This window comes from Leptodactylus fuscus, chromosome 1 (assembly GCF_031893055.1).
Source record: "Leptodactylus fuscus isolate aLepFus1 chromosome 1, aLepFus1.hap2, whole genome shotgun sequence".
NCBI classification, from domain to species: domain Eukaryota; kingdom Metazoa; phylum Chordata; class Amphibia; order Anura; family Leptodactylidae; genus Leptodactylus; species Leptodactylus fuscus.
In genome coordinates this window covers 342,665,303-342,690,355 of record NC_134265.1, presented here as the reverse complement: position 1 = coordinate 342,690,355, position 25,053 = coordinate 342,665,303, and the positions used below count along the sequence as shown (strand labels likewise).

The 25,053-nt window shown below is 46.3% G+C and overlaps 1 protein-coding gene across 2 annotated transcripts in view; it reads right to left on the bottom strand.

The window, feature by feature from the left end:
- SLAIN2 (SLAIN motif family member 2) overlaps positions 1-16,389 on the bottom strand; it is a 36,063-nt gene extending 19,674 nt beyond the window's left edge. For both annotated transcript variants that reach the window (XM_075261606.1, XM_075261612.1), the window contains exons 1-2: positions 15,853-16,389; positions 873-1,021 (exon numbers count right to left, since the gene is read on the bottom strand). In XM_075261606.1, coding sequence (XP_075117707.1) covers positions 873-1,021; positions 15,853-16,244 — 541 coding nt within the window. In that variant the 5' untranslated portion in view covers positions 16,245-16,389. The remainder of the gene's footprint in view (positions 1-872; positions 1,022-15,852) is intronic.
- Positions 16,390-25,053: the final 8,664 nt, after the last annotated feature.

Here is a 25,053-nt window from a genome sequence, read left to right as displayed (position 1 = left end):
TTGCGGCTAAGGCTCCACGTGGCATCGCGCTGCAAAAAAGTGCGGCGGCAATGCATCGCGGTTCTTCCTGCAGTCTTTTAGACAGAAAGTTTGCAGAGGTTTCCTCTCCGGACTTTCTGTTACAATTATACCTTGCTGGTGTTTCCGTAGGTGTAATTGACATGCTGCGATTTCCAAAACCGTTCTGGTTTTGGAAATCATGGTGTGTCCGCAGCAAAATGGCCATGGGATTCACTACTATCCCATCCACTTTGCTCTGTCTATCGTATGCTGCCATTTTTCCCATGGCGTTTCCGCCACGTGGAGCCCTGGCCTACAGGGGATCTCTACCTTTACTAATTGGAAGGCCTTTCTTAATCAATTCTAAATAAGATGGGGTTTGACTGTCAGGACCCCACAGATCAGCCATTCCTTGTAGCATGCAGTCCCTGGCATTTCTTATATTCAAGTCTACGGGACCTCGCTGCTGTACCGATAACTGGCACTACTAAAAGTATGGCGTGTAACCTGCAAGAAACAGCTCGGACAGGCAAAATCCCATGCGATCTAAAATGAAGAGCCTTTCTTGAAGATAGACCAATAATTTCATAAAAGATAACCCCCCCCTCCCATTTGGGACCATTGAAACAAGTGGTTACTGGTAGAGATGAGCGAGTACTGTTCGGATCAGCCGATCCGAACAGCACGCTCCATAGAAATGAATGGATGCACCTGGTACTTCCGCTTTGACGGCAGCCGGCTGCTTAACCCCCCGCGTGCCGGCTACGTCCATTCATTTCTATGCGAGCGTGCTGTTCGGATCGGCTGAACCAAACAGTACTCGCTCATCTCTAGTTACTGGGTGTTACAACGGTAAGGAGACGTGTACTCACCTGACATGGTCTGCTCAAGCCTGTGGATGAGGGACTTTTTTGCACTTTCCAGGTCAGGTGAGGGACTGTCAAACACTTGCCGACACCAGACCAAGGGGCTAACGGATTTCTGCAAGGAGGATAACCTCTTCTTTGGTGACGTATACAACCTGTAGCGAGAGAAGAACACCACTTTACTTGCACATACCCACAAACTTCTCACAGCAACATGGCAAAATTTTTGTAACATGTAGGCCTGGGTGCTGAAACTCCAAAATTGACAAAACGAAAATCCAAAGCGGTAAAAAAAAAATTCGGCTGAGCCCTGTGACCCTTCATATCTATGTGGCTGTGTACAGAAGTAGAGAGGCCGGGGCTCAGCTGAACACGTCAGATAGTACGGAGGATAGTACAGAGGATTTTTGGTAGACTGGGATCAAGACACAAACTTTGTGGATTGGAAAGATGGGCAGATTTGTTTTATCGTACAGGAAATCTATGGGCGCAGACAGCACTTTCCTAATATTCTGGAGCGGCTCAGATAGCCAACGTAGTGCTCGTGCTCCTACCGTGACCTCTCTAAGGAAAAGCAGCGCTGTCTGTTCTCATCTTTCTCGGTATCTGGAGTCATGTGAGATCACAGCCTGGAGCTTTTCTGCTATCAAACTCCATAGAAGACGCTATAAACAACCCCCACCCGTCCTCTTCTGGGTTATTCTAGATCATTCTCCCACAGTCATCATTTGCACATTACAGAATCATTTCCACATCAACTAGCCAAGGAGCAGGGAGGGGACATGGCGTAGCGGAGGGATTCCTGACACGGGGGGCCAGGAGATTTAGCCGAACGTGACATAAGCACAATGTTGTATTATGCCATCTCATCCGTAGTCACTGCCGAGGTGCCAACATTGTAGCACGAAACAACTAGGATGCAGCGGTCGCTAAAACGGTCAATATAGATGGCATGAAAAGGTGACAACCTTGGTGACTTAGTAGCCAATTTAGAGACAAAGTTACATTTTTGGTTGTGCAAATGTTCTAACCCTTGAGATGACACAACCAAAGTTACAGGGCTGCTTCTTAAAATGAAATTACTACCTCCCCCCCACCAAGTATAGTCACATATCAGCATTACATTATACAACACATTACAATGATACACAACTGTTATGTATGTCACAACTTCAGACAAACAACATGGAAATGGTATACACAAAGGATAGTCGGTGCATTGGGGGCGGAGCTGCTGATGGGTGATGTCATAACAGTGGGAGGATCAACTCTCACTGCAAGGGGTGGCACAGGCAGGAGATGGGAGGGGTCTGAGCAGTAAGAGCAATACTCTAGGGAGGTGAAGGCCCGCCTCCAGTGCACCTACTGCTCCATTTTTAAAAAGTGTTTTTTTCTCCAAACATGACATAAAGGTGTGTTATCAGTGTAATGCAGTGGTGCAGACTCCCTACTACAGACTAGTCTGATCTACAAGATATTGGTCATAGCGTGCAGGTACATAAACCTCAGAAGCCAGATTGTCACCGTACCTAGAGAATGTATGACTTAAGAATGATCATTATTTGGGTCTATGAAAAAGATTAATTATGAAACATATTAAATAGGTTACAAAAAAACTGACCGAAGCATACCCGCCATCAAACTGAGCTCAGAATGAAACAAAAAATGCGACCATATTGAGCCGTTATAGGACGGAGGCCCTATTCACATATGTACATGGGTTTCCCTTCCCCCAAATGGAAACCTAATCTGCATTATTTAAAAAAAAAAAAAAAAGTGGTTACCTAAGGAAACTCATGGACCCCATAGACTATAATGGGTCCGTGTGGTTTCCACACTAAAAATGCTGAGTGTAAAGTGCTGCTTATAGGAACGGAGTAGCTCGAATACAGATATGAACCGGGCCTGGGAGGGCTAAAGCATCCCTCGGATATCAATCCATAATGAAGTACAGTATAGTTAATGGCGCCCTCCATTAGGGTACATCTGGTATTTATTGAAACATGTAGCAAGCCGTGCCTAGAAAGATTAGAAAACAATGACGAACAGCTATAATAGTGGAGTAGAGAAAAAAAAATGCATTCTGTTGCACTTTCATCATCAGGAACCCTATAATAAATCAGCTCCCATACTGTGTAACGCTGGATAGGGTTTCATCTGCCTACGTGGACATGTGAATTCTTTATTCATGGAATCACCAGCGCTCGCCAGCAGAAGACGGGATCTCAGTCACTACAAGGCGGGGGAATACAAGAAGTACAATACTAAGGGGGATAGACCAGATCATTTATATACACACGTCATAATAATGCAAATAATATTCTTGATAAAATGGATGGAACGCATACTGCCCCCAATATAACTGGGGAGATGAGACTGAATGGACGGCGGTAGCTTTCTGTCACCAGAACCCAGTACTAGGTTAGGGAGACCTGAAAGGGTTTTCCCCTTTGTTGGTGAAATATTGAAATTTTTCTCAATATACCAATGCACTTTTTGGAGCAATGAGGGCGTTGCTGTTGCTCCAAAAGTGGCAAAACCTCATTGCTCCGGCTTACTGTGTAAGCGGCCATTTTCTTGTGGCCCAGGTATGCGCGGTTGGCTCTGCCCAAGGCCTAGAAGATTGAAACCCAGGATGGAAGAAGACACAAGGAGAAGGGCGTTCCAGAAGAAGATAGAGGCGGTGCTGGAGAGTTCTCTCGCAGCATTGGGACCGCCCCCAGTGCTGCGAGAGAACTCATTTGCATACAGATGAAAACCCAGATTTCTACCGAATGGCAACGGTGGCGGCGAAGACATCTAAAGATAGGAGAAGAATAGCCTTTGTTAAGGCTATTCCTATGTATTAGTCAGAAAAAAATGGTATCCAATGATGGGATCCCTTTAAAGGGATTCTACCACCACACCCAGCCACTTTATACTGCTGCCATCGTGCTGCAGATGCAATAACAAGAACTAGAACTTTAATGTTATGTTTCAGAGGCTCAAGATTGCCAAGAAAATTCAGTTTTAATCTATATGCAAATTAGGTACTTGGAGCAATGGGGGGAGCGTTACCTTAGATAGCTGAGCACCAATGTATCTGATGCTATTAGCAGCGCCCCCTAGGCCACCGACATCACCAAGTCATCATGTGTATGAGCAGTATATTGTAGTCCTTGGCTATATACAAGAGCATACGGCGCATGTGTGGGATTTTGACAATGATTTAGGACAGGGGTAGGGAACGTACGGCTCTCCAGCTGTTGCAAAACTACAACTCCCAGCATGCATACTGGCTCTGCTGTTCTGGGAACTCCCAAGGAAGTGAATGGAGCATGCTGGGAGTTGTAGTTTCACAGCAGCTGGAGAGCCAAAGGTTCCCTACCCCTGATTTAGGAGGTCCAGGGGGCTCGGGATGGAGAACAACATCCCCAGTGCTTCAAAATCTGGGTACGGAATAAATCTTCATTTTCGCTGGGTCTGGGAAAGGTGATAAAATCCCTTTAAGGTGCTTTATTGTCCCGTGCAAACAAGCCATCACATTACTGACCATATTGTCCGAGACTAACCAAGCAAAGAGTAAAGAACACACACACACATTACAGAATAAAGCAGAAATATCTCAGACATCTGACAACACCGCTGTACAAGTCGCAGCATTACAACAACCACAACGCTTAAACAATGGGATACTGTAATAATCCTTTTAGAAAGTGCCAACACCGTCTGCAGCCCTGTATATTACATGAATGAAGAATTGTTCAAGGTGTATATAGGCAAGCTATACGCTCCCAGCAGAATGAAACCATATGGCAGTAATATATGCATCTAGGCTGAGAAGTCCGGGCAGCGCGTTTCATGCTTAGGCCGTCCACATTCAGCAGACATCTATAAATGGAAAAGCCTGCTCATGTGCACTGCCAAGATAGCTCTGCTGACGACAAAGGATTACAATATATTCAGCTGCTCGGCTGCATTAGGGGGCCGTGGTCACAATATGGAGAGGCCGTGCATTAGGTCACTGGTCGCAGACAAGGAGAGGTTTATATCACTTTCAATATACTCCAGTGCATTGTGCGTCCGACGACAGGGACCGTGGAGCCGCAAGCAAAAACATGGATTAAATAAGGACTTAGCAGTTCTTGCAACGTGTCCCTTTACTAAATACTTGTAGACGTCTGTGTTGTACCTACCCCTCTGTTACTCCTCCTGGAACTGTAGAAGCAAATTGACATTAGGTGGTGGGGCAGCAACAAACTGTGCGGGGACACCGTCAGCGGTCAATTTACTGAAATATTCAGGAGGATTAACAGAGGAACTCCGCCACATTTAGAAGTAAAACTTCTCTACCATTGCCGGGTCAGGGGATGTTCCTCCCCAAAATCAGCAGCAGCTTCTGCAAGCCCATTGTCTGCCATGTGACGCAGAGACGCTGATAAAATTAGAGCCCTGATCAATCTTTTCATAGATTCTGCGGCCGATTCTGCCGCGCGGTCCACAGCACGTGACACCGCGCTGACCAAACCTGGGGGCTGCAAAACGAAGAGGAATCAGAAGCGGCTGTGTGCACTGACCCTTATGTAACATACACGTATATACTACAGGAGACATGTCAGGACAGCTGGAAGATCCTCATCAGGGATTATCCCATCAACTCCCTTTAATATAGCAGGTGACTAGTTTTTCCATCTCCTGGATTATTTGGGTTTCTGCTGCTGGACTACAACTTTTCTTGCACAGTTTTAGGACAGACATGGGACAAAAATTATAAGACGACGGCTTGCTATTCTGCAGCTTCACTTCTGGTCACCACTTTTACTATATTGCCAGGTCTACATGCAGGTAAATGGAATATAAACTGATCTCTGGGAATCGCACAATGCTGGAGACAATCCCCTCCATTTGTCTTATAATAGCCAATCTGTACAATGACTTCCTACACTGGCAGATTCTCTACCAACGAAGAACAGACAGAATTGCGAGACACTTTAGAGAAGAACGATGAAGCAAACCGTATACCGTAACTAGGAATTTTGACATGCCCCCCCGCCGACCTTGACCGACCCCCCTCCTCCTCATTCCTGCGCGCTCTATTATGTCCCTTAGTAGCCCCTGCACAGTATTATGCCCCATAGTGGCCCCTGCACACAGTATTATGCCTCTTAGTAGCCCCTGCACAGTATTATGCCCCTTAGTAGCCCCTGCGCACAGTATTATGCCCCTTAGTAGCCCCTGCACACAGTATTATGTCCCTCAGTGCCCCTGCACACAGTATTATGCCCCATAGTGGCCCCTGCACACAGTATTATGCCCCATAGTGGCCCCTGCACACAGTATTATGCCCCATAGTGGCCCCTGCACACAGTATTATTCCCCATAGTGGCCCCTCCACACAGTATTATCCCCCATAGTGGCCCCTGCACACAGTATTATGCCCCATAGTGACCCCTGCACACAGTATTATGCCCCATAGTGGCCCCTGCACACAGTATTATCCCCCATAGTGGCCCCTACACACAGTATTATGCCCCATAGTGGCCCCTGCACACAGTATTATACCCCATAGCGGCCCCTGCACACAGTATTATGCCCCATAGTGGCCCTGCACACAGTATTATACCCCATAGCGGCCCCTGCACACAGTATTATGCCCCATAGTGGTCCCTGCACGCTCTATTATGCCCCATAGTGTCTCCTGCACACAGTATTATGCCGCATAGTGGCCCCTGCACACAGTATTATGTCCCATAGTGGCTCCTGCACACAGTATTATCCCCCATAGTGGTCCCTGCACACAGTATTATGTCCCATAGTGGCCCCTGTACACAGTATTATGCCGCATAGCGGCCCCTGCACACAGTATAATCCCCCAAAGTGGCCCCTCACACAGTATTATGCTCCACTGTGGACACCCATAAACAATTATTATACTCTGGGGTCTTTTTAGACCCCAGAGTATAATAATCGGAGACCCAGGGGAATAAAAATATAAAAAACAGGGGCCACACGGTGGCTCAGTGGTTAGCATTGCAGCACTGGAGTCCTGGTGTTCAAATCCCGCCAAGGGCAAAAAAACATCTGCAAGGAGTTTGTATGTTCTCCCAGTGTTTGCATGGATTTCCATCCCATATTCCAAAGACATACTGATAGGGAAAATGTACATTGTGAGCTCCATGTGGGCTCACAATCTACATTAAAAAAAAAAAAAAAAAAAAAAAAACTACTGTTATTTACCTGTCTCCTGGTTCCTACACTTTTGGCCTCCGCCATCGTCCTTCTTCAATGACGTCGGACGTTCCATGACCCAGGAAGCAGACGTCAAGCCTGCCCGGAGCCTGGAGAGGTAAGTAACACAGTTTTTTATGTTTCTTACCTCTCCCGGGCCTCTGATCATTATACTCGGGGTTGGGGGGGGGGGGGGTCCGCAAAGACCACCGAGTATAATAATAGTCTTTGCATGGTCCGCGGTGTCACTTACCGATCCCGGCCCAGCCAGGATCGGTAAGTAAACAGGGCCAGTTACTGGCTGGACTCCAGCCGGTAACGGCCTATTAAGAAAACAACGCGGCGGTAGCGGTAGCCCCCTAATGTCCCGGGCCCTGTGGCAGCCGCCTCTGCCGTGTCCATATAGTCACTATCTGACACTGGTATAATTGTCACAATAGCAAAATAATATTTGCAATATAAAATGTTCTGTAATAAATGTCCTTTCTCTGCCGCAGACCCTTCTGTCCTGCCGTCAGCACGTTGTTAACCCTATAACGTTTGGTGGTAACATCACTGCACTGAAAAATGAACTGGAGTGGTCACTGGATACAGAAGGAAAAAAATGGGAAGTCCATACATTCAGGAGAGACAATGCCAAGTGACAAGTATTCGCACTGCTGAGGTCTACAATGAACAGTCTTTACATTATCTCATAAACAGCAGGTCAAAAACGCTGAGTTTCTGCTGATGCAAATGACTCAAGCACCTAATGTAATCCCATCCGGTAAGTATTATCCTAATGGACTGCGAGTATCACTTACAGCATCTCAAGATGGTTTATAGCAGGAACGCCCCACAAATATGAGTCACTCTTACCTGGTAGCATGGCTACTACACCAGCGCTGAATTCACACTGGATTCTTTTAAAACCACTGTTTTGATGTTATGGGATCAGTACAACAGACTGAAAACTAATAGAATGTTCAGCATCTTCTATCTGCATTCACTGTAATGTAAAAAGACGGGATAAAGCTTCCATTTTTTTTGTACATTACAGTGAATGATAACAGATGCAAAATAGAAGGTGTCCCATCTGCATCACTCAACACAATAGGTTCTCAGTCTGTTGTTCTAATCCCATGACAGATCAGAACAAAAAAAAAAAACCCGTGTGAATATAAAGGTGAATCTCGTCCATGTCTTTGTACAAGGAGTCATGAAACCAGGTCCCGGACAGATACAATATCTGTAAAAAATTTCACAGCCAGTTTGCATTATGGCCACCTGAACAGAACTTAAGGTGCCTACAACTAGTAGAGTGTACAAATAAAAAGTACATACACTATGTGATCAAAAGTATCCAGACACCTGGCTGAAAATGACTTACAAGTTGGTGGCGCCCTCCATCGGTAATGGAGGGGGCTTGCACCCCTTGTTGTTTTGCGTGGCACTATCACAGCACAGGCCTACATTGATGTATTAAACACCTTCTTGCTTCCCACTGTTGAAGAGCAATTCGGGGATGGCGATTGCATCTTACAACACGATGGAGCTCCTGTTCATACTGCACGGCCTGTGGCGGAGTGGTTACACCACAATAACATCTCTGTAATGGACTGGCCTGCACACAGTCCTGACTTGTATCCTATAGAACACCTTTGGGATGTTTTGGAACGCCGACTTGGTGCCAGGCCTCACCGACCTACATGGATACCTCTCCTCAGTGCAGCACTCCGTGAAGAATGGGCTGCCATTCCCCAAGAAACCTTCCAGCACCTGATTGAACGTCTGCCTGCGAGAGTGGAAGCCGTCATCAAGGCGAAGGGTGGGCCAACACCATATTGTATCCAGCATTACCCATGGAGGGCGCCACCAACTTGTAAGTCATTCTCAGCCAGGTGTCCGGATACTTCTGATCACATAGTGTATATGAGGTAAAAGTGTAGCGGAAAGAGGTTGGTTAATAGTATTAGTAAGATAGCGAAGAACATAGAAGAGTAGTTGAGACTGAAAACTATGATGGTGGGCTAAAGAAGCAGATAGCCTGTTCCGTCTGGACGCCATCATACAGTATAAGTATAATAAGACGCCATGCAGACAGTAGAAGTTAGCAATTGAGTGCAGAGATGTTAGGGAGGAAATCTGGGGGAATATAAAAATGATTCAATGCCCACAGTTTCTTTAAAAAAAAAAATAATAATTATATATATATATATATATATATATATATATATATATATATATTAATAATAACAACAACAACAACAACAATCTGACAACTGGAATGAAGTGTCCATATTGATCAGAAATGGTATGACTTAAAACAAGTTGGGTTAGCCTGGGGCAAGTAGGAGGATATAAATATGGGACCAATCCCCACCAGCATGTATTCCCATCTCGGCATTTATGGCTATATCCATAGGATATAACAATGTGTCTCTATAAGGGGGCTGCCTTGTATCCCGGGAGGGTGAGAGATGGACTCACATGTGAGTTTCATTACTTGTATGAGACTTCTGAAAGTAACTGAGGCGGCCATCTCTCCATAGATCAATAGTACGAAAACAACAACAACAACTTGTGATTCGCCCATTTCCCACTCCTGCCCCTCGATCAGTCACTGCTGAGATTTCAGTGTCAAAATCTATATTAAGAGAAGGTATGAAAGATCAGATGAGACACTGCCCAAGGACTTCTATGAGAAAAGGAGGGGGCGCAGAGACACTCACAGAGACAAGCTAACTCTGTGTAAAACACAGAGGAAAATGGTGAGGAGTCTGGTGTGGAATTTTCCACATGGAAAAAAAAGAAATCTAGCAGAACCCATTGAAATCAATGAGAGGCTTTTTTTTTTCCATGTGCAAAATTCCACACCAGACTCCTCACCATTTTCCTCCGTGTGAATGGACCCTAAGAAGCAGCAGCCTAGAGGACACCCTACAGCAGTACTGAGCAGTCCTATAGAGAGTCCAGTCCTGAGTGAGAGAGATGTGCTAGAGCCAGAACCAGCTTCTCTAGGCATCTCTGCCTCCATCTCTAGGACTCTGTTCCCTCTCCATGGACTTCTATAAACGAGTAATAACCTGACGTCTTGGTGAAGCTGAATTGACTCGAGTATAAGCAGAGGGGGGCTTTTTCAGCACAAAAACTGTGCTGAAAACTAGGCTTATACTCGAGTATACACGGTAGGTCTTACAGTTCCTCTCTTACCCTCCTATAAATGGTTGGTTAAACTTTCAAGTAGCTGTTACTATTGTCAAAGGGGAGTGTCAGCACCGATTGTACAACGCGTTCCCAGACACACGCCTCACTGGTAACACCCGGCTGGTTTTCATATAGGAGGAACAACTGAGGAAAGGTACAAGGTAGCGTTATAAGAAAAGTTGCATCAGAATTGTTACATTATGGGGAATACAAGTATCTAATAAGCCTGGAAAGATGACATGGCCGGGCCGCCTGAGCCCTGAATATAGCATTTCTCTCATGGTTTACATTAGGGGTTGAAGCAGGTACAACCTGTAGCAAAGCCAAGTAAATAAATATATATAAAAGAAAGATCTGTATCCAAAGTCGTAGTAAACGCGCCCACTTCTATTCCACAGAAAACAACCTGAAGGATAAGTGATGGGGGCTGCGGTGCCCTTATAATCTGGGCCATGAGATCACAACTAATCTTCCTCTAAAGCTCGGATACAGGCTAGTCCACTTAACACATGGAAACTTTAAGGCTCTATTCAGATGAGTGATGTTTAAGGGGTTGTGCGGGAATGCAAATACGTCTGCTTTCTTCTTCTCTTCATGAAGGGACATCGTGTGCGTTGGTCACACAGCCATGCAGCAGCTCAGTCTCATTCATTGTAATGGGACGGAGTCGTGGCATTGCCAGGTGATCACTTCCCGATAAGAATTAAGCAGCCATTTTTCCAAGTCCTGCAAATCCCTTTTACGACCACCACCAGCTGCATTAAAATCTATTCATTTGCACTTTTTAATTTTTTTGTCTGTGTGTTTTAATGGACTGTCTTATGCAGGTCTTATTTCTGCCGATTTTCATAGGTTCCTCAATGGATGCAAATCTATGGGGTCCGCAGGTTTCCCAAGTAACTGCTTTTTTATGCACATAGGTTTCCATTCGGGGGGTTCGCAAGTGGATTCCCCAAACGGAAACCCGAACGCAGATATGAACCGGTTCTTAACCCAAACTTCTGTAATTGGTAAACTGCAACATAATATCATCGAAAACAACAAAAAGCAATGAAACATCACTGAAAAATGGTTTACCGTTACTTTTCATTTTGTTCCATGAGTCTGCCAGATACTGCTGGATTCAGAATTTCGTCTCTTTCCCCCTCTGGTAGCCGACAGTCACTTACTTACCCCAGAGAAGACAGAATCAGCAGAGCGGAGGGAAGAGTAACCGTACACTATCTTATTAGATGGACATACACTCTGGAAATAAGGTCACGCCATCATGGGTAAGTAAATGTCACTGCAAACATGTTCTACGATCTTGTACCAATATGAGACGTAAAGAGGTTTTCTGGCTTCACGCTGTTTATAGTTCTACTTAGGATAGGCCATAAATATCATATGTCACCCCCTCGACCTCATAGATTGTAAGCTCTTGCGAGCAGGGCCCTCAGTCCCATTGTGTGAAATGATTTTCTTTGTTATGTATGTCTGTCTGTATTTGAACCCTACAAATTGTACAGCGCTGCGGAATATGTTGGCGCTATATAAATAAAAAATTATTATCATCAGATCAGTGGAGAAGCAGCAGTGAACAGTACAACGCCATCCTCAGTACAGTGGCTGTGCCTGCTACTACACGTAGCTCTACATGGACACTGTGATCAGACAGATGCCACTTTCTCCATTCCTCATGCATAAATAAGCGTTCCAGACGACCCCATAACTATTGCAGAATTTCCAATTGTGCCGCAGCATAGACCTGACAATACAGAGGCGACGGTGACAGAATGACGTCACCCCACACCGATCAGACCGAACTATCCGAGCAACCCACAGAAACGACACTTTGTCCTGTTACTGCCAAACCATATGGCTGCAAAAAGTAATGTCTACCATAGATCCTTGTCATTCTGCGGACAAACATATTATATAGTAAATATATATTTATTGTTTAGTTTACTTATAGCGCCATCATAAGCTGCAGATATTTACAGTCACTGTCCCATATAGGGTTCACAATCTATATTCCAGATCAGGTCTTTGGAGTGTAGGGGGGAAATGGTAGTACCTGGAGAAAACCCACACAAACACAGGGAGAAATAATAAAAAAAAAAAATATATATATATATATATATATATATATATATATATATATTAATAATAAATTATATATATATATATATATATATATATATATATATGTATATATATATATATAAATACACACACACACATATACATATATTATATTTATCTAGTGTTTGGCACTACCTAGACCAGGGCTGAAGAGGTTTCCAGCGCCTCTAGAGCGCAGCCACCACTCCGATACCTTCCTACTAAACACTAGGTAAGCAGATTAGTATAATGGGATAAAGTCTTAAACTCCGCAGATTACTTTTCCCTTTTTGGTAGACTGGTTCATCAAAAGCCTTATAGACTGTAACATGTATAACATATCCACCCAAGTATGGGAGATCTCCGAAGCCTTGGATTACGTTACATGATGACTGGTGGCCATGTGACACAAGATCGCAACTAATAAAAGTGCATGTAGTCCTACTATAGTAAGCCAGCTGGATCTCAGCACAACTACATTCAATATCATTTGATATGTTACCGTAACACGGCCAGTAGTCGCCATATAGCACTGTTACTAGATTACTGGGAAAAATGCCAGGGTAGTTCAATATAAGTTGCATCTATATAGTCAGAGTTACCACCAGATTTGCAGGTGACTAGGAGCACGCCATGTCTGCAGTCACATTACACATTCAGGACACATCTCTGGATATCTGCACATGATCACAGCAACCGGTCCATAGACACCTGTGGATCCTCCAATCACTGAGCCAGAGTAGACATGTTGTCTGTGTATTACATGGCTGGTCGGTAAGTGGACAGATGATCAGCTGAGGTTACACTAGATCAGGGGTCAGTAACCTTTACCACTCCAGCTCTTATAAAACTAGAACAGGGGTAGGGAACCTTTGGCTCTCCAGCTGCTGTGAAACTACAACTCCCAGCAAGCTCCATTCACTTCCATGGGAGTTCCCAGAACAGCAGAGCCAGTATGCATGCTGGGATTTGTAGTTTTGCAACAGCTGGAGAGCCGTACGTTCCCTACCCCTGAACTAGAACATAAAGCCCCCACCACTGACTTCTATGGATGTTTTGAGAACAGCCAAGCAAGTGTACATGCTGGGAATTGTAATCTCTCAATAGCTAGCATGCTGAAGGTCGCTGACCCTAACATTAGGTAAACCTGCAGCGATTAGATGACTTCTACGTCCTAGCTAGAAAACCCCTTACATTACCATCTCACAGAACCATATAAACATCCACGAAATGTCAAACCACCGCAACCTGGCATAGACACAGTGACGTCACCGCAACTTGGCGTAAACACAGTGACATCATCGTAACCTGGCATAAACACAGTGACATCATCGCAACCTGGCATAGACACAGTGACGTCATCGCAACCTGGCATAGACACAGCGACGTCACCGCAACCTGGCCTAAACACAGCGACGTCACCGCAACCTGGCCTAGACACAGTGACGTCACCGCAACCTGGCATAGACACAGTGACGTCACCGCAACCTGGCATAGACACAGTGACGTCACCGCAACCTGGCATAGACACAGTGACGTCACCGCAACCTGGCATAGACACAGTGACGTCACCGCAACCTGGCATAGACACAGTGACGTCACCGCAACCTGGCATAGACACAGTGACGTCACCGCAACCTGGCATAGACACAGCGACGTCACCGCAACCTGGCATAGACACAGCGACGTCACCGCAACCTGGCCTAAACACAGCGACGTCACCGCAACCTGGCCTAGACACAGTGACGTCACCGCAACCTGGCGTAAACACACTGACGTCACCGCAACCTGGCCTAAACACAGTGACGTCACCGCAACCTGGCATAGACACAGTGACGTCACACAACCTGGAATAAAGACAGTGACGTCACCGCAACCTGGCATAGACACAGTGACGTCACCGCAACCTGGCGTAAACACACTGACGTCATTGCAACCTGGCATAGACACAGTGACGTCACCGCAACCTGGCGTAAACACAGTGACGTCACCGCAATCTGGCATAAACACACTGACGTCACCGCAACCTGGCCTAGACACAGTGACGTCACCGCAACCTGGCCTAAACACAGTGACGTCACCGCAACCTGGTGTAAACACAGTGACGTCACCGCAACCTGGCCTAAACACAGCGACGTCACCGCAACCTGGCCTAGACACAGTGACGTCACCGCAACCTGGCATAGACACAGTGACGTCACCGCAACCTGGTGTAAACACAGCGACGTCACCGCAACCTGGCCTAAACACAGCGACGTCACCGCAACCTGGCGTAAACACAGCGACGTCACCGCAACCTGGCATAGACACAGCGACGTCACCGCAACCTGGCATAGACACAGTGACGTCACCGCAACCTGGCATAGACACAGTGACGTCACCGCAACCTGGCATAGACACAGTGACGTCACCGCAACCTGGCCTAAACACAGCGACGTCACCGCAACCTGGCCTAGACACAGTGACGTCACCGCAACCTGGCATAGACACAGTGACGTCACCGCAACCTGGTGTAAACACAGCGACGTCACCGCAACCTGGCCTAAACACAGCGACGTCACCGCAACCTGGCGTAAACACAGCGACGTCACCGCAACCTGGCATAGACACAGCGACGTCACCGCAACCTGGCATAGACACAGTGACGTCACCGCAACCTGGCATAGACACAGTGACGTCACCGCAACCTGGCATAGACACAGTGACGTCACCGCAACCTGGCATAGACACAGTGACGTCACATAATCCAATAAGGAAATAAGTAATTACCCGGGAATGCTGCGTTTCCTCATTACACAAGCCCAATTATTTGCAAGGAATTTGAGACCGGATTGTCCCGACCCCCCCCAGACTAGTGTGAGACTCAGAAGACAGTCATACAGTGTCTATGGCCAACATCATGGCCACCCGCGTGTCCTGTAGCAGACAAGTCACTGGCGACTTTACGTTATACCACTTCAAGCGGCGATTTAACCCTTTTACTGACCTGGTGGTAAAACACTCATAGCCATGAATAGCAAACACTACACAACCTAAGTGATATGACAGCAGGTGACGTCTAGGTGGTCACAGTACTGGGACGTCGCCAGTCTACCACCCTGGTGGCACAGATCCCCCCCACCTGTCACAGCAGATGTAAGCGGGCACACATATACATACATAGTCCACTAACGCCAATGTGAAGCCGCACCAGGTAAGTTCTATGGACGGCACAGCGCCCTATGGATCAGTCAGCACTTGTCACATCCAGGCTTGGTGGACCCCAATAACTGTACACGGGCACTCCGACACCTCTGAGCGTCACACACTTTGGCAGTTGGGTCTGACACCCTGTATTGTGTTTCGATGCCATGGTGTGACACTATGATTTGTACAGGTTGTCAGGTCACAATATAAGGGTGCAGGTTGTCAGCCAGAGGAGGGCGGGGCCTGGCACCTCCTGTAGTAAGGGGCGGTCCCCCGCACAGGTGACAGCCGCCCCAGCACTCACCAGCTCTCCTCCTCCTCCAGGTCCACCATCCTCTCCAGCTCGTCCGGCCGGATCGGCACCACCTGGTCCAGCAGCAGCAGTCCGCTCTCCATGTCCTTCTTCCTCTCCTCGGCTACCGCTTCCATGAACTCTTCCCAGGCGGCCCCGTCTCCTCGCCCTCCTACAGGCCCGGGGCTCAGGCTGCGGCCGCCAGTGCCCAGAAGCAGCATGGAGGCAGGGGCGGTGTGCTGTGAGGGCCGGGGAGCCGGGGGGAGTGTGGGGGTTCTGGGAGAGTTTGGGGCAAGTGTGGAGCGGGAGCGGAGCTGCTCATTCTGCTTCTCCAGCTTCTTCACCAACTCCTGCAGCTTCCGCACCTCCAGGTCCGCGTTCATGTTGGAGTTGACGTCCTCCATGTTTGCCGGCAGGGTCTGTCCGTCACACCGTCCAGGCTCAGCCCCGGCTGGAGCTCATTGCTCGCTTACTTCCACTAACTGCCACTCTATGCCAGCTAACCACGCCCCGACGCGACCGAGCCAGTGACACCACAACTACAGACCACACCCCCGGACAAGTCTAGTCCGCCAATCAGCACGTTGCCCACAGAGCTGCTGACGTCACCACGTACCGCTGGAACGTGGCAAAGCGTACACGCCACACCCTCTGTTTTAATTGGTTGTAAAGCTCCGGAAGTTGCCGCGTAACCATGTTTAAGACTGGCAAAGGAATGCTTTGATGTGATTGGGTGAAAGAGTGGTACTTTTCGTGACGTCATGAATACTTTGTAGAATAACTTCTGTGAAGTTGCGGCAGACTAGGTCACGTGGCCTGTGCGCTCCTGTCTGCAGCATAAACATTGTAGGTTATGTCCCAACATGTGCAGAAAGCTGAAAGTGAGAACATTGTGGCTGATAGCTGGTGCAGACCAATGTGCTCAATCCTACCTAGTTTGAGCTGATACGTGTCAGTGTTTCAGGACTTTACCATTACCATACCTCTCTTCAAAGGACACAATGTGTGACGCGCCACGGCAAATACAGCTTCGCCCACTTATACGTGGACTTCGCCCATTCTCACTCGTTTTTCTTTGTACCCCCACACAGTATAACGCTCCTACAGTCACCCTAACATTATATGCCGACACATTATAATGTTTCCCTCCAATTGCCTCACAGTATGATGTCCCTCTCCTTATGACCCAGTTTAAACCGGGGGCAACTAGCGGCAGACAAGTCCCCCTCCAGATACCCCTACGGTTTAATGTCCTCCTTCAGTTGCCCCCATTTTAATATCACCCTCTATCTGTATTAAATATTACAATGATACAATATTCTCTAGCACACAAAGGGTTAAACTCTACTGACATCATACGCTTATATTCTGGGTACATGGGTGTGGTTAGACATTTTAGACATCTTACATAGCAACAAGATGGAAGGTAACACCCCTTCTCATGAATATAAATGAGTAAGAAATACACATGTCGGGGTCTGTCTTTGGGAAGACCAGGGTGGGTGGCCCTGACAGATGGTCAGTCATGGAGGATGTCGTGACCAGCCCAAGTCCACCACCAACCAAGTTCCTCCCCACTCACACTGTACAGCGCGATAGGCGCTGCTGTGGAGAAGGACGTTCCTGACTGACTGTGAGGAACGCCCTTCTGACTGTAAAGAGCTACAGTACCAGGACCGATATCTCTTTACCCGGGGCACAGATCGGGAAAGCCGACAGTGCGGTGAATTCAGAGCACTGTCGGCTTTCCAGCAGTATATAGAACTGCCTGTGCCCCAAACCATGAAAGGTCCTCTTTAAAGGGGTTGTCCCACGTCGCATACTTACCAGTCTTCGTTTCTGTGAATTCTTCTGTCTTCCGGCTTTGTCTCGTCATTGGTGGGCGGGGTCACATATGCAAAGCCAAGCGGCGAGATGCCGCCGGCCCTTCGTGCGCGCTCATAGACCAGTCTAGCCTTCACAGTGCAAATACAGACCCGACAGGGTGTCGGGTCTGTATTAGCATTGTGAAGGGTAGACTGGTGTATGAGCGTGCACGCAGGGCCGGCGGCATCTTGCCGCTTGGCTTTGCATATGTGACCCCGGAGCGGAATAACAGCATCGCTTCTGTCGCCGCTGGCTTCATGCAGGGCAGAAGCATAGCGATGTTGCTGGCTTCACCTGTGCCGGCGTCTAACAGTCCCCGGCATCCGCCTCTATTACAGCGGACGCTGGAGAGTGTTAGACGCCGGCACAGGTGAAGCCCGCAACATCGCTATGCTTCTGCCCTGCATGAAGCCAGCAGCGGCAGAAGCAATGCTGTTATTCCGCTCCTCCGCCCCCCACCCCCCACGGAATAGCAGCATCGCTTCTGCCGCTGCTGGCTTCATGCAGGGCAGAAGCATAGAGATGTTGCTGACTTCACTTGTGCCGGCGTCTAACCCTGTATTGGCGGCCCCTTCCCCCAAAGGGTAAACTACCCCCCCCTCCCACCAGGCTCGGTCCCGTGCACTTAGCCCCTCCTCCCTCCCCCCTGAGAGCAGGCAGACACATCACTTGACTCAGGAGCAGCTAGATCAGGGCTGTGGCCACAAAAAAATGAATAAAGTAAGATAGTGGCCAAACAAAGCAATTTTGCTGAAGCAGTGTATTTAGGAAAAGTCTTACATTCACATTAACAAGCAGTATAGATAGGATCCTTGTGACGGGACAACCCCTTTAAGTAGAGCTATAGGTGTGGTTTACGATGCATATATTTGCTGTGGCACACATTCTGTCACTCTTTGGTTCTTTGACAGTTAACATAATTGTTTTATGTGAACTTTGCTCCACTGTCCATCCAGTCCTCTCCGTTCTGCCAATGACCTAATACTTGCATCCCCTGTTATCTGAACATCCCATTCCCAGATCCAAGACTTTTCTCAAGCTGCACCAGTGCTCTGGAATGCTTTACTCAGGACAATATATATATATATATATATATATATATATATATATATATATATATATATATACAGTATATAAATTAGTGACATAAAATTTTATTTTCCATGCAGTTTAATAAAAATTTGGATTACATCCCCAGACGTGGTTTCCTTTACACACAGGGATAACAAACATTTTATAGTATAGATAATACACAGTGATGTCACAGCAGTATCAAGATAATGAACACACTGAAGTCACAATACAGTGATAATTCACATAGTGATGTCACAGTACAGATATGACAAAGACAGTGACATCACAATGCAGGGATTGTAAACACAGTGATGTCGCAATACTATCACAGTACAGGGATAATGTGCACAGTACATTGACAATAAACACAGTGATGTCACAGTGCAAGGATAATGTAGATGTCACCAATTGCTCTCCAGGTCTCAGTGGAAATGCCCTCCTTAGTTGATGGGCCCCATAGCATCTGCTATGTCTGCTGCGCTGCTAGTTATGTCTATGCTCCTTGGTATAGCCTATTTCTGTGGTTTCTATGTTTGTTCTGCTTTGTGTAAACTGTGTGGTGAAAGAATACTTCTGGTCAACATTATTGTGAATGACATCAAAGTTTCCAAGCAGGAGACATAGGACAAGTTATTGGCTTCTTTCCAGTCCAGTGACAACAGGTGCAAATGAATCTACTGCTCATTAAATTCTCCTGTGTCTGCGGTGACATAAGTGTTACATAGTAAATAGAACTGTCTGCAAGTCCAGACAGGAATAAAGAAATGTTGTATACATTATGCAACATACTGGAACCCAACGTCTATACATTTCTTAGGTCAGATTCACACTGTTACTAATTATAAGACTGTATAGGTGCATAGGCCTAACACCAAATAAGATAAGATAATCCTTTAATAGTCCCACATTGGGGAAATTTCAGCATGTTACAGCAGCATAGTAATACAGATACAGGATAATACACAGTAATATATTACAGACGTAAACACACATATGCTGAGAAGAGAAGATTTACTAGGAGTCCATAGAAGCTAAGGAAAAACGGAAGAGAAAGAGGAAGACTTCATGGTCATCGTCATAATCATTAGTTCTCTGTGCGGAGTGATCTTCGCTTGGTTTGATGTAGATTATACAGCCTGATCGTGGTTGGAAGGAAGGACCTGCGATAGCTCCTTCTCACACTTGGGGTGAAGCAGACGGTCACTTACAGTGCTGCCAAGTCCCATCAAGGTCCCATACATGGGGTGGGATTTGTTCTCCCGCATGGAGGTCACCACGGACAGTATCCTTCTGTCACCCACCACCTGTACTGGGTCCAAGGGGCTCCCCAGGACAGAGCTGGCCCTCCTGATCAGCCTGTCAAGTCTATTTCTTTCCCTGGTTGATATACTGCTCCCCCAGCAGGCCACACCGAAAAAGATGGCTGAAGCAACCACAGAGTTGAAGAAGGCCCTAAGAAGTGGCCCCTGGACTCCGAAGGCCCTCAGCCTCCTGAGTAGGTAGAGCCTGCTGTGACCCTTTCTGTGCAGCGCCTCCAGGTGATCAGCCCAGTCTAGTTTATTATTGAGGAGCACGCCCAGATACTTATAGGTCCTGACTATCTCAATACATGTTCCTTGGATCTCCACCGGGGTCGGAGCACTTCTCCGTTTACTAAAGTCCACCACCATCTCCTTGGTCTTCCCAGCATTAGTCCTGAGCTGGTTCTGCTGGCACCATTCAACAAAATCCCAGTTTAAGTCTCTCTATTTCCTATCGTCGCCATCAGTGATAAGGCCTACTATAACAGAGTCATCGGAGTACTTCTGTAAGTAATACAATACTGATCAGGTTTTAAGGCACATATGTGTGTCAGAGCCCTGTATGTATACAGTATACATTTGGGCCATAAAATAGATTCAGAACTTGCATGAGGTGAACTGCGATTTGCCCCAGTTTCGTGATATAGTATTTGGTCTTGCAGTTTCTATCGGTGAAACATATGAATTAAATGTTTTGACATGAAAGACACACAGCCAACTACAAATACATCCAAAAACTATGGCAAATACTCGTAAAAATGTATGTGGCTTTAAAATGCAGAGAACAGTCAAAATGTCTGAATGTATCATCTACTTTCCTGTCCGCATGATCCCTGCGAAGATCTGGCGGTAAGCACATGGACCCCATTATAGTCTATGGGCTCCGTGTGCTTTTAATGCACCAGCGCTTGCACTTGCATTTGGTATTCCGTTCGGGGGGGTCCCCATGCGGACTCCCCCAGACAGAACCCAAACGCTGATGTGAACAAGGGCTTACTTAGTTGATATATTGTACAAAACCATGGCTAGTGTGTGCTGTGGACATAAGGATTGGAGAATCCCTCCAGAGAGCACCAGTCCAAGGGGAGTACGGTACCTCTATTGATCTAAAAGGGTTAGTTCACACCAAGCCGCAGTGTCTGTGACAGTAGATAACTCAGATCACGGAAGTCAGCGTCACAGGAGCTTCCATTCATTTCTATGGGAGCGTGCTGTTCGGATCGGCTGATCCGAACAGTGTTCGCTCATCTCTAATGCTGATGTAAGAGAAATGATAAATTCAAGTAGTAATACATAATGAAAACTATATGTATTTAGGGTTGTTGGAATCGTACTGATGTGCAGAAAACACCCTGACCTCTCTGAGCATGTGCAGTATTATGTACTCTGCTTCCACGTGCACTCTGACATCACCGGGCATGTGCAGTAGCATGTACTGTGCTTACTGAATATTTTCCGAAATCTGAGGACAGAGGGTTGTCCTTCATCCTCTGATGGGTGGATACAGAAGGACTTTAGGGATGGTAATGTGAAGCATTCACCTAAAACCAAAATGTCCTTTTCACTTAATTTACATATTCTTAAAAGTTGTAATTTCTCTGCAACAAAGAGGCGACCAGTAGAGTTGAGCGAACACTGTTCAGATCAGCCGATCCGAACAGCACGCTCCCATAGAAATGAATGGAAGCACCTGTAACGTTGACTTTGCCGGCGTCCGGCCGGCGTCACAGGTGCTTTAATTTCTATGGGAGCGTGCTGTTCGGATCGGCTGATCCAAACAGTGTTCGCTCATCTCTAGCGACCAGCAATAACAAAAAAGTAGTTTGAAAAACTTCCCAAGCCCAGTAGGGTACTGTGTCTATCTTTATTTTTGATTTTGCGCTGACTCCCTTTATTTGTGCCATTAAAAATACAATGTGCTACGCAAAAAACAAGCCCTTATTCAACTGCACTGCAGCACGGTGGCTCAGTGGTTAGCACTGCAGCGCTGGAGTCCTAGGTTCAAATCCTGCCAAGGGCAACATCCGCAAGAAGTTTGTATGTTCTCCCCGTGTTTGCGTGGGTTTCCTCCAGGTACTCTGGTTTCCTCCCACACACCAAAGACATACTGATAGGGAATGTAGATTGTGAACCCTATATGGGACAGTGACTGACAATATCTGTAAAGTGCTGCAGAATATGATGGTGCAATATAAGTAAGCATAATAATAATACTAACTGTGTCAACTGAATAATAAAAAGTTATGACTCTAGGAAAATATGGAATGAAAATGAAAATTGGTTAATGGAAATCCCTTTTTTTTTCTTTACTATACATACAGTTTTCAAGGTTTAGGCTGGGTGACCTCTGGCCCTGGTGGACACCTAGAGATTGCATCCCCAATCCTACATCTCATGTCTGATGGTAGAAAAAGCAGCTGCATGATGAAGCTCCATTCCTAGTAATGCACAGGGAACCGACCCTGGTTATGTCTGTGTACTATTGTAGCGTCGCAGAATTACATGATGCTTTTTCTCTCAATGCATATGCATTACATTACCTCTTGAGTATAGTATTAAAAATGGGTCTAATATGTCATAGTAGGGGAAAAAGCTCAGTTTGCCTCCCTCATCTGCTGCAAATAGAAGCGAGTGTGGCCAGCAGGGTGTGATCAGGTGAGGTCGAGCTTCCATGGTGATACACATTGATGAGAAGGATTTCCTATGTGTATTGTGATGTTACACAATGCAGGGGGAGGCTGTAATCCCAGGAGCTCATTTATTTGTTACCTAATGATCCAAGGCCGCTATTACCAGTAAATCTCTGGGTACCGCACTCGCCATGCATTTATCATGACTTGGAAATTAAAGTTGCCATTTGTTTGCTGTGTAGAATAGCTCTCATAGGGATCAAGTGACAGGAGCTTAGAGAAGCATTGTATGCTGTGATTAGATCGCGCCCTGCAAGGAGTACACAGTAGTGATTTATATAGTCGTCATATCTCTATGGATATCCACTTATAGGGAAGTGGCTTGATCCAGCCGCCAGCAAACACTGCAACTTTTTGTAGCGTTATTCAATATTTTGTAGGCTTTCAACGCCTGACCCACCACTATAGGCAGCTAACCCTTCCCTCCCCACCGAAAACACATGTATGCTTGGCCTGTCTGTGTATGGGATAGGTCAACTCAGGATGGTCTATGGGCACCTTGAATCAGCTCTCAATGGCATCAGCTCTCAAAAATGTTGCAATTAAAGTTGCAGTAAGTTTAGTTCATTGGATTAATGGGCTTTACATTCATAGACGTGATTTAAAGATTCTGAGTCCCAATGCAAAATTTGTAATGGCACTTACCATGTGTCATTGATAATACTTAGAAAGGCCTTTGGGTCCCCTGAGGCTCCAGGGCTCAGTAGTGATTGCTACCCCTGTCTTCCCTCAGTGTACATGCAGCCTGTATAGCGATACATTGTAGGCACTTTATGTGCAGTCATATGTTGCCTTAGTAGGCACTACATTACAGAGGTACTTCTGCAATGTCTGTGAAGCAATCATTTACATTGGTATGAATAAGAACAGATCTCTTACTGGACCTGTCCCGGGATTCCCTGGGGTCCGGGTTGTTGCTGTTCGTATTTGTGTTTTTTCTTTCCATGTTTCTTTGTGTAATTGGTCAAATTCAGGCCTTGTTGTACTTAAAGGGATTCTACCATTAAAACTCTTTTTTTCTAGGTAACACGTTGGAATAGCCTTTAGAAAGGCTATTCATCTCCTACCTTTGGAAGTGATCTCCGCCGCAGATTAGTAAAGACTAACTATGCTGGACATCTATTGTCAAAAGGAGTTCCTGTTAGGGTTAACTTAGCCGTGGTGTTCAGCCCCCACTAGCAACTTTTGAACTAACCACTTGCACTAGGTTCAGACACAACCCTCTGATTCATTCAGGTAACCCTTTCTATGTCCCCAGCGTAGCAATTACACCAAATGTCATTCAGACAACAAAGTAACTAGGTCATTTGTGGTGAGTACTGTCTCAGTAGTAATGCTTTAATTCCTGGACCCGTCGATCCTAGAGGACCAGGCTACTACACACTAGACCCTCACCTGATAAATTACTTATAGTAAAACTACCTCGACGCGTTTCCCTAACTGTTCATCAGGAGGTAAGTTAGTATATTATAATAACACGATGAATATGCGGTAAAAACCGCAGTTCACGGGACCATGAGGGTTGGCCCCGTTACTTAAGAGATCGACGCTGGTCTCTGTTCGGGACCTGCTCTAAATAGCCAGAGCGCCCGAGACTCCGCCTCTCCACGACACGCCCTCTGCCCCCCGTGATCCAATCAATGATCACGGCGGGTCAAGCCCATTCAGAAGGCGTGTACAATACATCGAGCTGGCAGAGATGTAGATCTCGCGCATGCGCGAGTACTTAGTAAAGACACCAGTTGCTTCTCGCAACATGATGCATACAGGTAAGTAACGGTAAGTGTAACCTGCTCCTGTCATTTCTTGTGTCGGCAACTGCAACAAAGCGATTCAAGAGAAGAAGCCTCAAGGACCTATATGCTATTAACCGGTTAGATGACACCCTTGATGTCGCTCGATCTAGCATGGTAAATACCGCAACTGTACCGCACAGTTACCACGCAAAGGCATACTGGACTACATTTTTCAGTGCCAGCTCCTATCCCAGCTATTAAAGATGATACTATTTCTCTCCTGTAGTTTGACAATTTCTATTTGTGCTATTATTGCATCTTGTGTGGCCCAGTAAAAATATTATGTTTATTACACTGCCTGGACCTCTTTGATCGCCGATCCATTGCTCTTGCAGTCTACAGTGCAGTCTTAAATACACTATACGTCACCCAGCTCAAAACTCAAATACTCTTGATTTCGAAAAGAGGAACCACTTCATAGATTCTTTTTTAACATCTACCTGACACGATAACAAAAGAGTTTTAATGGTAGAATCCCTTTAAAAC